This window comes from Dinoponera quadriceps, unplaced genomic scaffold (genome assembly GCF_001313825.1).
Source record: "Dinoponera quadriceps isolate SergipeBrazil2010 unplaced genomic scaffold, ASM131382v1 scaffold2600, whole genome shotgun sequence".
Taxonomy (NCBI): Eukaryota; Metazoa; Arthropoda; class Insecta; order Hymenoptera; family Formicidae; genus Dinoponera; species Dinoponera quadriceps.
The window spans coordinates 1233026-1246739 of record NW_014556795.1 but is presented as its reverse complement, the minus strand read 5'-3'; the positions used below and the strand labels follow the sequence as shown (position 1 = coordinate 1246739).

Sequence of the window (13714 nt, the reverse complement as noted above, 5' to 3'; positions counted from 1 at the left end):
TTCATTTTTGTAGAAGTCTCCTGTCACTTCTTTCTCTTCGCATATAATACTAGAAACGGAAAAATTCACCGAATGAAAGAACATTGAATTAATAACGTGCTGATCCATCGTCCCATATGAGGTATTCTTTTTTTCTTTTTTTTTTTCTTTTTTATAACAATATTGACATTCTACATCATTCTTCACGGAGCATACGTTAAAACCTACGCATGCAAGAAGTACGTGTACACGCGCTTCGCGACGCGCACAATAACTTATTGCTAATGATAACGATAAGTGTACGACGCATTGATGAACTTCCCTCCTTGTTCGATCAATTTCTCTCTTCTCCCGCTTCATTCCCACTCGAAACACATCTCCCGTGTGAATTTGTCCAATATGTGGGGGATGTCTTCGGATCCGTGTGGTACGAGGTAACCGTAAAGAGACAGGAGAGAAGCAAGAGAACGCGACGAAACCTCTCCCCCCTCGCCCCTTACTCTTTGCGCCGAGTATATAGTAGAAATGAATGAGTGTTTTCCCAGTTTCTTTTCTGAAGTTATTCCAAGCTATTCTTCGGGTTCTTTAAATTTTATCGTACGATCGTGTCTTCACACACAAGTTACTTCCAGCAGTCATTCCGCGTACAAAAATACGAAGGTAAGGTCCTCACGCGCGCGAGACCACACAAGCGGGACGATACACTTGATTAAATTATATTAAAATCATTAAGTACGAATAATAATATTTGCACTTTGGGTTAGATATACTTTTAAGCAAGACCGAGAATTTACGGTACAGCCCTCCGTCAAGTATTCCTTTGGAGTGGAATCTCACTCAAAACGAGTGAAAAGTACTTCAGTACTTTCACTCAAAGCGGATCGTGAAAATACTGCCACTCGAAAGAAGTGAATGTTTCACTCAGTCTTAGAATAGATACCGACTCCACATGAGCGAATGTTGCAATCGACCGGAGTCAATATGTTTTTGTGACGGTGCGACAGATCACAGATTCACTCTGGGATTTCGAGCGAAAGTATTCACTCGACGATTCCGAGTGGAGAATTCACTCTACACGAGCGGAAAGTCACTCGAATTCGAGCGACTCGATCGGACAGTCCCTCTAACCTTCGAATGAGATTTCACCCCAAGAAACTTAGAGAGTACACCTACGTATCGTTACATAAATTTCCACAATACAATCCCGAATATAATACACGTTCACACTTCTTCGCTATACGTTTCACAATATATTTCGTAATATAATTCATATTTACATTTCGCAATATATTTCGTAACGTAATTCGTATTTACATTTACGTGGTATATATCTCGTAATTATATAAACCCATACTCATATATACTCGTATATATTATTTCACAAATTTTATTTCGTAATACATATACTCATTCTTCAAGATATCCGATAAATTTCAAAATCATTTCCGACCTCCGACTCCCGAATATTTTTCTTCGCAGAATGACTGGATGAAACCAACAATTTGTGCAAGTACAAGTCACTCGTTTTCACCTCAAGAGCCCCAAATAATTCGGATTACTTCGAAAGACCAAGTTCAAACCTTCTCTTCAATGCCACCGGACTCTACACGAGAAGTAAAAAAATTAAAAAAAAAAAATCTCGTTATGTTTCTTCGTACTTTTTTACCGTCCAAACGATTACTTTACGGCACACACAAATCCGCAGGACATCCCCGCATACAACATCAGCCGTACAACGTACAATAATTCCCCGGAACATTCGTTGATATCTTTGTTCGCATATTCGGTTACGCCTACTTTAGCGCGTAACTGTGCAAGTTACTAATAAAGGACCGACAGAATGGTACGTTCACCGTTCCGTTGAGACTCTCTTCTTCTCCCTCTCCCTCTCTCTCGCTCGCTATCGAGTGAAGGAAACGTATAACGGTATCGTTACAAGTAAAAATAACGCACCTAGGAAGGTCGCACGAAACGCATGTCTCACATGTGTATACACGCGGAAGGTGCTACGAGAGTCTGCGGTTCGAGAGCACATGAATTCTCAGCGGAATTTTCTGCACCCCATCCCCCTCCCCCCTTCTCTCTCGTTCGTCTACGACGTACGACGATCCTCGGCTGAATCGAAACATTCGGAACAAGTTAAGAAGACATTTCTTTTGCCATCCCTCCTCTCTCTCTCTCTCTCTCTCTCATTCATTTGCTCATGTGGGTGTGCATGTATGTATATAATGTATGTGTGTATGTACGCATTGGTGTGTGTTCTTTCGAGAACGCGCGCGCGTGCACGCCATCTTCGCTAGATTTTCTCGCGTTTTTCCACCCTGCTTTCTCTTCCCCTCGAGAATTCCCTTCCCTTCGCGCGTCCTTCCAGAGGCTCGAATCTCGGGGAAAACGAAGAACACCGGCCGGGCACGCGCACCCGATCCCCACCCCCTTCCCCCGCGGGATCCTCTCCTCGACGAGGAAATCATCTCTCGTCGGAAGTCGTCCGTCATCCCTCCGAGACGCGCGCGTAGAATGAAAATTAATAAAAAATACAAAACCTAACACTCGCACGCGAACAATTTCTCGCATTCACTCTCTCTCTCTCCCTCCCTCTCGCTCTCTTTCTCTCACCGCGATTTACAGGCGCAGTATATTAGATTTCGCGCGGCACATCGCGTTACATAAATACGGCTTACAACGTGTAGTGTTTTTCGCGGAATCACGCAATTTTTTTTGTTTTCCCCTCAGTAATGATTGCAGTCACAGTCAACGTTCTTCCTCTCTCTCTCTCTCTCTCTCTCTCTTTTTCTCTCTTTCTCTCTCTCCCTCTCTCTCTCTTTATTTTTTTTTCTCGGCTTTTTTTTAAACGCCTATTCATCGTGATCGATATTCGTTTCTCCTCTCGTTTTTTTTTCTCGTCTTCTCCTTTATTTTCTTCTCTTTTTGCACTATGTTCTTTAAATTAATCTCTTTTTTCCAATCATTCCGTTCTTGTATATATATGTATGTATACACACATATATATATTCGTGAAAAGTGTTTCCTCAAGGCTGCTCGTCCGATATACTTCAGAGGACCAAACATGACACGAAAAAGTACATGTACGATACAGAATATATTTATACTGTTCCTTCCGAAACGTAATAACGTAGAAAATAAATACTAAATCGATCAATAAATAGTAATGGTTTATTACATCGTTCGCTATTTCTCCTAAATACGCTAAATACGCTATACAAATCATAGTATCGTATTTTTAATTTCTACGCATGTCGGGTGTATCACACGGTGGACATTTGACTATCTCTCAGTAGGAACACGTTACAATGATTCTCAAGTCCGTTGAATGACTACATCTCGAAATACTTTTACAATTTAATTGTGAAATGAACCCCCCCCCCCCAGCGCGATCGGCGATCGTGGTGACGCACACACGATCGATGATGCACATCGTTCATTGAGTCGGAGTTAAAAATGAAGAAACGATGTGGGCCCGACAGTACGGAAACAACATTTAGTGTAATCGCGTCGCATCTGTCCACCGTGTTGGATGCAAACCGAAAGAATCTCCGTTCTCGAGAAAAAAAAAAAATGCACAGGACCGATTAAAATCGCGCGACGCGTCACAAATGCCTACGGACATCGGTGGTGTTGGACCTGGATCGTGAAATCTCGGGTCGAAGCTAAGCGTTAAGCTCCGATCCCCGTTTGAATCCACCTCTCCCGACCGCACGAATGATCGCAAACAATCCTCGCGGAATGCAGAATAGATTCGTTTGTGTCGAAAGCTCATCGTATCGCGTCGCAAGACGCCGTTCGAAATCCGTTCTCGCGCGCGGCGCGCGACCACGCAGATCGAGAGGTATGAATCATCCGTCGGTCCAACGACCACCGGTGCGCGACTTCCTCTGTCACATCGTAAAATAAGATAATCGAGTAAAAATAGAAAAGACGTCATGCAAAAGCTTGCGTATATATGTGACACCCAGTCTCTCTCTCTCTCTCTCTTTCTCTCTCTCTCTCTCGCTCGCTCTCTTTCTCTCTCTGAACCGATGTAAAATTCCCTTGCGAAGTGATACGCGTGCGTGTACATACAGACACATACATACACACACACACACATACATACACACATATCAGTACGGCGAAACCTATGCTGCTCGTCGGCGGACCGGAAGAGATTCTTCCAACCCGATTGTCGCCGTAGGGGTCTCATCCAACACGCATGACACGATACGACACGGTGACACGACACGGCACACGATCGTAGTCGGTGTATCACACTGTCCACGAAAGATTCTCTTCGTAATGTTCTTGGCAGGGCCTCTCCGAGAGCTGACAGATCGTCTCGATGACGAATCGTATGAAAAATTTGCAAACACTCGGCACTGCGCGCACGGTGTCGGAAGTCACCGCGATATTTATTCGTTAAACGCACTATCCCCCTTTGAAGTGTTCTAGGTGAAATAATTATATCGTCTTCCTCTCGTGATAAGAGAGGCATTCACACCTTGGTCCACGGTCACACGGCATACGATTCACGCACGCGATTGCACTATATAAATCTAGGTAATTATAACAGGTATAAGTTATGACATGTCTAAAAATCCTGTTAGTTGTGACGCAAATCGAATTTGTACTTTTTCCCTTCGCGTAGATTACAGATTAAGAATCCGACGTTTGCACGAAACGATATCGACATCCTATAAAGCCCTACCAACGTCATCGTAATCATTCTTCTTCGTTTTTTTTCTTCTTTTTTTTTTTCGTCATCAACCAGTAATGACTCGCGAGATCGCGTCACGCTCTCTTTCTCTCTCTCTCTCTCTCACTCTCTCTCTCTTATCATTCTCTACCGTTAATGCGCGTTTACTTTAAGCGGAAACAATGCCCTAGAAAAGTCCCATGGGGGACCGCAAGAGCTAGCGTTCAGCCCTCCCCGATCGGACAACAGCCACGTTGTTGTCTTGATGTGTTTACTGTTTAACGACTTAATATTCCGTCCACGGCTCAAACAACTGAGCTCTAGTACCTTCCCGACATTCAATACCGATTAATTAATACATTAAACCATTTGTTACTCCATTAATTGTTCATTTATCAATTCACGTGGAAATTGAATGTCACAAGATCGTTCGATATCACAGTCGTTTTTCACAATTATTTTAGTGTTTATGTATTTATATATAGCGTATCATACTGATAAATACAGCTATAAAATAATATGAGTGCGCCCCCCGTGTGTCTCTTTCATCCAAGGGGCTTCTGCTGCTTTCTTTTTACTTTTCCCTTTTTTCCTTTCACTCTCGTGTGAACTTGAGCCCGCTATCTCGTGCAAAAAAGCATCTCTCTCTCTCTCTCTCTCTCTCTCTTTCACCCTCTCTTTCTCTTTCTGTTCTTTGTTTTAATAACCCCTCTGTAACTGCAACCGTATTTTTAACCCATCTCGTCGGTATAATTTGTCTTCCATGAGCACTCGCATTCGCACATTCAGTACTGACTAAGACAGGCATTTGTTTTTTTTTCGTTTTCTTTTTTATAAAGCATCGTACCGATTTCGCAGAGCAACGTCTTCGTTACATTTAGAAATGCTATTCGAAGCATGATTCTATCGTGGTATCAACGGCAGTTCCGTTAGAGAACTACTCAAAAATTCAGGTACATAAAATTTCATATATATATACCTGCTTCCCACTAGCTACTTTTTAGCCTTTTTTTCACCCGTGCAGCGGAACCTCCATATCCTCGCTCTAAGAGAATCTACCCAATTAATGGAAATTTCGTGTATTTTTTTTTCCTTTTGTCATGAGAGATATAATTTTTACTTAGAAATCAAAGATTTGGAATCGAGCCTCTCGAGAGCACACAGTATTTCGAACTTATTCTCTAAACGTTCACAACTCAGACGAGAAACAGAGCAGCCGACAAAACTTGTGCACGATTTTATAAAAAATAAATTTCTCTTTAAACAAAAATGTTGAACATCGAGATATTTTTATTACAACAGAAATTGGAAAATTAACAATGTGATTACGATGAATATCGAGGTTCTACTGTACTTGGCCACAGTTATTATAGAAAATAACTCGGCTGCCGGCTAGTAGATCGCGCGAACATCGTCTTGAAATTTTCTAAATTAGAAACGGTAAAGTGTGTATGTGTTTATGTGTATATTATAAGACTATAACGGAAATATTTGAAGATTTCTAAAGGTATGCTAAGACGTAGCCTGTANTCTCTCTCTCTCTCTCTCTCTCTCTCTCTCTCTCTCTCTCTCTCTCAATACCGAAGCCTTCGATCCCCGAAAAAAATTCACGTGGTTTATTCCAGTAAACCGTGATATTTGCCGGCGCAACGTCGTCTGTTTCTGGGGACGGCAAAACAACAAAGTACCATTCGTCGCTAAACTACGTACTAGTAAAATAAGGACAAAATAAAGAGAGAAAATTAAAAATTGTCGTCATGTTAACTACGGCAACGGTGGCTCGGCGTATCCTAGGCGTTTTGAAATGAACGTGCACACACACGTCTAACCCAAGAGAAAACTGTGCCATCCATTCCGGAACGGAACTACGCAAAACTTTTTACTGGCCATCTGTGACAGCAAAGGCAATAAAGCGTTTGTGCATCGGAACGATTTTACGATCGCTAGACGCCGCGATCACCGAAGATACGCTCACCGCAACCCGCTACGAAAAAGAAAAATAATAATAATAATATAAAGACTAAAGCTATTTTTAGCTGAGCGCCATAGTCTCGACAGGAGTTCTAAAGAATTTTACTAGGTTTCTCCACTACTATGTGTTACATCGTTACTACCTCCGTAGAGGCACTAACGATTCATCGATTTCCTTCTTTTTTTTCTTTTCTTTAATGACTTTGATTCGTTAGTGATTATACTACTTGTGTTCGTCAGCACGCACGGCAACGAAATGTTGGATGGATTTCTAACTATAGTAGTAGTAATAGTAGTAGTAGTAATAGTAGTAATAGTAGTAGTAGAAGTGTTTGAACAAATCCCATTTACGATACTCGCATGTTTCATGGTGAGATCATTTACGTTCGAAATATCCCCCCCGGCGACGATCCCCCACCGCCGGTGTGAATACTCAATTGCACACAGGATTTGTCAATTTGTCGCACGTGAACAAATGTAATATAATGGAATTTAAACGATGTGAGTCTCCCCTTCTTTTTGCTTCCCATCGAAAAACCGGAGTGCACGGGCAGTCAGCGAACGTGGGTGTGTATGTGTGTGTTTATACGTGAAACTGTCTCTGTACTCTAGTGTATAGTCGGTGTCAAAATAACGAGGATAATTTNCCCCCCCCCCTCCCCAATGAATCTTCAAGACGCTATCATATATTGTGCTTTCATCTACAATCCCCTCCTCTTTATATAACCGCTTTTGACGCCCCGTGAAAAAAGTTGATCCGTACGGAATTATCCCGACATAAGTTGAAGATAATAATAATAGTTACTAAAGTGTTAATAATACGTCCCGTTTAGGCGAGCGATTTAGTACATAAATATTGTACTAATCTAAGCTATCTAATACGTTTGATGTTCTATATATAACTATAGTTATTAGCCTCACTTCACAACAGAAATAAAACCGTATAACTCATCCCTGAAAAGCGAAAAGGTGCTCAGCACTTCTGACGCCGACTATACATGCATACGCGCGCAAAACACGTGTGCAGTGTGTCCGATGTATGTCTCGTGTTTCTCTTACATATAATTTAATTTCGGTGTAGATTAATAATAATAATAATAATGATGATAGAAATAGAAATAGAGCTAGAAATAATCGCCTACTTGTCCCATCCTCCCCACCAGTCGGGGCCATTACTGTTGCCATTGTTAGTGGAATTATTGTACGATGAATTATAACTGCCTCCGTAACTTGAATAACCCCCTGAAACAAAAAGAAAAAAATAGAAGTTACCTTTTTGTTTTTGTTTTTTCAAATGAAGCATACGTTCGAATTTGTCGAGACCGTCGCGAAAATGATACTTTGACAATTTTCACGATCCACCGCTTTCCGATATTAAGCTACTATATATTTTCATAGTTTCGTTTTCCCTTTTTCTCCGTTCTTTCACAAACGTTTCGTTAAGACGATGACTATCTCCTATTTACCTCCGTAACCGCCTGGTCTGGAGGAGCTATTATTACGAGCGGAGCCAGAGCTCGGTTGCTGACGATAATCTCTTGCACCGAAACCGCCGCCGCTAAAGCGTCCCTTGGTGCCGCCGCCGCCGCCGCCGCCACCGCCACCTCCGCCGCCGCCGCCGCCAGGACGCCGAGATCCACCTCCGGAGTATCTCGCTTCGGTGTACATGTCGTCCAACCATGGTGGAAGTTCTTGATTAGCTTCGATGAGTAAGGACACTAAATCACGCACCAGATTGTGATTCTTGTGGTTGAAGAACGACGTTGCCAGACCTATTGGGAACGAGACACGATGTGGAATTTAGCTTTTTTTTTCTCTCTCTCGAACGAACGCACGACGAAGGAAGATCGACACGAAGGAGGATGAAGAAACAAACCTAAATTGCCCATACGACCGGTACGGCCGATACGATGTACGTATTCTTCGACGTCGCCCGGCAAATCGAAGTTGATGACGTGTTTAACGTGCGGTATATCGAGACCACGTGCCGCTACAGCAGTTGCGACGAGAATCGGGGCTTTGCCGGCGCGGAAGCGGCGCAGAGCTTCCTCCCGTTCACGCTGCGTCCTGTCACCGTGAATGCTAGTAACCGGATATCCCATTTGAGCCAGATATTCCTCGAGCATGTCGGCTCCCTTCTTCGTCTCCACGAACACTAGAGTGAGCGACTCCGCAGCTGCACAATGAGAACCACCGATACATTTGGCATTCGATGTGAACTAAATCTAAATTTCTGACGTCATCGAGGACAGCTAAAACGAGGAGCCCAGAGACAATATTTTATGCCTGAAATCCTCATCTACGTTATCACTTGTTTACTTTTATCATTATACAATGGTCTGCTATCAATCACAAACGGGACGTTTTTTTAGTTTAAGGTTCAAGACGGTCTCATTGTGCGTTACTTAAAGATAAAGATACAAGGCGTGAAATATTGTCTTGGATCGACAAGTCAGCCGTTCTGCCGAGGTCGCAACTCGAGACAAAGAGGTATAAAACGGTTCACGTCTTGAATCTCGAGAAGTCAACCATTCCGATGAAATCAGATCTACAACTTACTGGGATCGGAAAAGTTACTGGCTTGCAACAAGTCGAGCAAGTAAGAACGCTTATCGTGCTCCTCCACCCACACGATCTTCTGCGTGATATTCTCGGAGGTCGAGCCGACGCGGCCGACCGCCAAGAAAATGTAGTTACTAAGAAAGTCCCTGGCCAACATCTGAATCTCCTTCGGGAAGGTAGCGGAGAACATGAGAGTCTGTCTCTCTCCTGTGGGGGGCATGTTGTCTTCTTGGACAATGCGTCTTATTTGCGGCTCGAAACCCATGTCCAACATACGATCGGCCTCGTCGAGAACTAAATATCTGAAACGGGAACAACCGTACGTGTACACACCGTATCCGTATTATTCCAGAGTCGAATCGTTCGGGGGGACGATGAGATTACGTACCGGCAATTGTGTAAGCCGATTTTGCCGCGTCCGAGCATGTCCACCAGACGTCCGGGCGTTGCCACGAGCAAGTGGCAGCCGCGGTCCAGCTCGCGCATTTGGTCTACTATATTGGAGCCGCCGTAGACGACCGCGGGACGCATACGCGACCTGTACGCGAACTTTCGTGCCTCGTCATAGATTTGCGTGGCGAGCTCTCTCGTGGGGGCCAACACCAGACCCAACGGGTACTGCTTGCGTCTGCCGGAGGAGTTCGCTTGCGGTGGCGGCGGACGCGGACCGCTCTCGTAAATCTGGTTCAATATTGGCACTAGGAAGGCCGCTGTTTTACCGGACCCTGTTTGGGCGCAGGCCATTACGTCACGGCGTCCGATGATGATCGGAATCGCGTATTTCTGCACTGGCGTAGGCTTGTCATATCCTGCCAAGGCGATGCTGTTCTTTATTATCTCCGTCAGCTTAACCTCGTCAAACTGAAAGCAAAGAGAAGACGAGGTTGAATCGCCCCAGCCTGCGGAAGGTATCGACCAAGTTCCCTTTGTACGTCTGTACTCACGGATGTGATGTGTGGAGGTATGTTCTCTCCGGTAGCCTCAACTGGGATATCCTCGTATTTGCTAAAATTGATGCCGGTATTCCCGGAGCCGAAGAGCTCCACCTCCAGTCGCTCGTCTCTGGAAGTAGGGATCGTCCAGTCGACCTCGCCCCTCCCGCGACTGCCGCCTCTGTCGTCGCCCCATCTGCTGCCGCTTCCCATCCGCTCGTTTCTGTTCTCTTGCCAGCGATCATTTCTCGGCTGTTCCTGCCAGCGATCGTTGCCGGAACTAATCGGCCGATCGCGCTCGGAGGTGGGATACCTGTAATCCCTTCCATTCTCCTGACTGCGTCTATTGCGTCCGCCGAAGCTGCCGAAGTTCGCGAAGTCGATGTCGCGGGGACTCCGCGCATCCCTGTAACCACCTCTGCCCCGGTCCCTGTCCCTCTCACGATCACGATCGCGATCGCCGCCTCTGTCTCGGTCGCCGAACGGTCTCGAGTTGGAAGAGTATTGTAAATCCGAAGGTGGGTTACCTGGTGAAATCAATGAGTTATGAGCACGTCTCCTTTCGCGCGCGTGTGTGTACACTGCAACGATAAGATCACGCACATTCGGGCACTCTTATCATCGCGATCCTACGAATTAAGATCGAGAGTCTACTGGCCCGTGTACTCTCTCATCAGTCTTGGCCCTCGATCAATAATTCGCGGCGTTTGATACCTTGCCATCGGAGAAACAGCGAGCAATAACGAGCAATAGTATTCGTAACCGAAATAGAAACTAATCGTCGTGTCTTTCGCCGCTCAAAGAACTCTAAGGCCAGTGTATGCATGGTATATGCGACTGTATGCGCGCATAGCAGGATTTGTTTTTGCAAAACAAGATACTCCTACGTACTGATAACACACGATTCACGACTTTCCCAATGTCTATGCGCGATGCGACGACAGCAAGATTGCTAATCTATGTGCAATTTAATGCTGTAATATCTATATGCAATTTAATACTGTAATATCTATATGCAATTTAATACTAATCCGTACGCAATTTAATACTGTAAATTGAAACTTCCCATTTAGAGGCACATAGGTTGACATAAGCATTGCTATGCCTTTGTTCCGAATTCAATGAGTAACAAAGATAAAATCAACAATAACGACGATAAAATCATGCTTGCGTCAACTTATGTCACTGAGCAGAAAGAATCTCCTACGGGTCCATATTCTGAATTTATCCTTTATCGATGAAAGTGCTTCAAAGTGGCTTCTCAGTCAATCAGTTCTCAAGCCACTTTTAGAGGCACTCTTACCGATAAAAGTGAGTTTACAGTATAGCGTAGTCTACAATGGGCAGTAGGAATGTTCACAAGAAGAATAATAAATCGACCAGTCGTATTCGAGTGTGAGAAGAATAATCGACTGTGATTGAGTAATTTCTCACTCTTACTTCTTATAAACATACTTCTACCACCCATTGCAGACCACGTATAAGGGCACATAAATCTTTGACAACTTAAAGATACTGTTGTGTCATACTAACTGCCAGTTTTATGACGCAGATGCGGTGGTACGTAGCGACCCCCACTTGGTTGGCGGGAGCCCTGCAAGTCCAGACCAGCTAACTGAGGAGGAGAAAAAAGCTCGAGTTAAAACCTCTCGCATTACGAGTACGCCGTGATCGCGTGAACTCCCAGCGGTAATGATCATTGTCCGGGCAAGAAACGTTTTTCACACTGAGGTTTTTCCCGCGTCGAAGAAATCCCCCCCTCCCCCGCCGTCGTGACGAATCGCGGGCAATTTCCGCCACTCCCGCGGAGGAGAGGGAATTCGGAACGCGTCGAAGGAAAAAATACTATGCGAGAATGCGTCATGACACGAGGCATGCCGTTCCCGGAATCGCTTGCCGCCATTACATAGCGTACGTCACGAGCTGCTCGAGTGACGACCCATGATACTCGAGGGGGCGAGGAGGGGAGGGGGGGGGGATCTTCGATCGGACGCGAAGAAAATTCCCTCGAACGCGCCCCGTAGGGAACGAAAACGGACGGCGGGAGATCTCGCGGGCGTGAGAAATTTCGTCCGAAAAACGAGAGAAGTGAAAACGAAGGAAATCGCGAACGCGCCAAAACGCGAACGGGGAAGAAGCGAAACGCGGGGGGGGGGAGGAGAGAGGGGGAGGAAGAGAGAAAGGAATTGGCGTTCACGTTTCCTCGTGAACGATGCTGAGCGGAAAGAGAACATCTCTTTCCTTTTCCTTTCTTCCTCGCCTTCTCCTGCCGTGTAATTTTCGTATTGTCTCACCTGCTGCTCTAGACCTGATCCATTCTGGTTGGCTGCATTACTCATATTACTCCGCCTCGGTGCGTAGTTTTCGTAGCTCGTTCGCTGAAGCTCTTTTAAGCTCGTCTTCACACAACGCCGATCTCAAGTCGAGTCACGCGAAAAAGTTCCCAACGCGGCCACGCGCTGTCTGTCTCTGTCTCTCTCTCTCTCTCTCCCTTTCTTTCTTTTTCTTCTCTCTCTCTCTTCCTCTGCTCTCTCTTTCCTTTGTGATCTCGAGGAGGAATGATCGGTGATACGCTCGCTACGGCGATTAATACCTTCTATACCGTAATGAAACTCTTATCGGTTATCCGCGGAACGATACGCCGACGGCGACTATCAGTCTTTCCCTGCACGCGATACAAAGGAATCCCGGAGACTGGCTCTGATAGAGGAGCACAGAGGAGGCCCCTGCCCGCACTTTGACGTGACGCAACAAAAATGGCCGAGCGGCGAGCTATCGCCAGCGACATGGCGACCGATCGTTTCCGTCGGATATCAAAATAACGATTGGAACGGGCCGAAATTCGCGGGCTCCCGCTCGAATTTCGACACGGGCTCGCACCCCGATGTAAATTTTAAAATAAATCCAGTTGTATAAAATGGTATCGATTATTTACTAGATTTTAGATCGCAGGGATTTTAGATCGTCATGAAATTTTACAGGCTAGCTTGACGTCGACTCGACTTGACAATTTTGATTCCTCCTCGAATGAAGAAAAAAAAAAAACAACGAAATTGGCATAACACGTGAAGAATGATGTGTGCGAAATTCGATTAATTCGCCGCCTATCGTGAGCATAAATTCCACGTGAGACAGACCTTCAAAAGATTCCGTTATGCGTGTACAACCGACTATCATGTACGATTACTGTACCGTACAGTATTCCTATTGGTTACGAGTGGTTTAACAAAGGCGATCTTGAGTATGGGAACGGTCTATGAATACGGCCTTAATACACATTGGTGCGCAGCGGGCCCGCATCCGGTTAGAAAAAATCCGCCATATCGTTACATTCATTTACTTATTTCGAAATATTTCAACCTCGTATTCTGAAGTCTCCTTTATCGACAAAAGTGGCTTAGGAACCACTCGATTGGCTGGGAAACCATATTTAAGGCACTTTTATCGATAAGAAACTCAGAATACGGCCATTATGAACATTTCGGCACCTCTCCCGTCGTTTTCGAAAAAAACAAAAATACTTAGTTCAAATTCAAATTTCGAAGGACGTCGACACGTTCAAAAGGAGCGACAATGAGGT

The 13714-nt window shown here is 44.9% G+C and overlaps 1 protein-coding gene across 1 annotated transcript; it reads right to left on the bottom strand.

The window, feature by feature from the left end:
- Positions 1 to 4585: 4585 nt before the first annotated feature.
- LOC106748255 (ATP-dependent RNA helicase bel) lies at positions 4586 to 13016 on the bottom strand. The gene is made up of 8 exons (XM_014626601.1): positions 12429 to 13016; positions 11668 to 11749; positions 10147 to 10661; positions 9591 to 10063; positions 9200 to 9504; positions 8517 to 8816; positions 8107 to 8412; positions 4586 to 7882 (listed from the first exon to the last, which is right to left on the bottom strand). The coding sequence occupies exons 1-8, from the start codon at positions 12471 to 12473 to the stop codon at positions 7779 to 7781; spliced, it is 2130 nt and encodes a 709-aa protein (XP_014482087.1). The 5' UTR covers positions 12474 to 13016; the 3' UTR covers positions 4586 to 7778.
- Positions 13017 to 13714: the final 698 nt, after the last annotated feature.

Coding starts and splice junctions, on each gene's coding strand:
- LOC106748255 (XM_014626601.1), bottom strand. CDS start 12,473: ATGAGTAATGCAGCCAACCAGAATGGATCAGGTCTAGAGCAGCAG. Junction 10,662..11,667: donor TCTGCGTCATAAAACTGGCA/GTTAGTATGACA, acceptor TGATTTCACCAG/GTAACCCACCTTCGGATTTA. Junction 7,883..8,106: donor CAGACCAGGCGGTTACGGAG/GTAAATAGGAGA, acceptor TTTTTGTTTCAG/GGGGTTATTCAAGTTACGGA.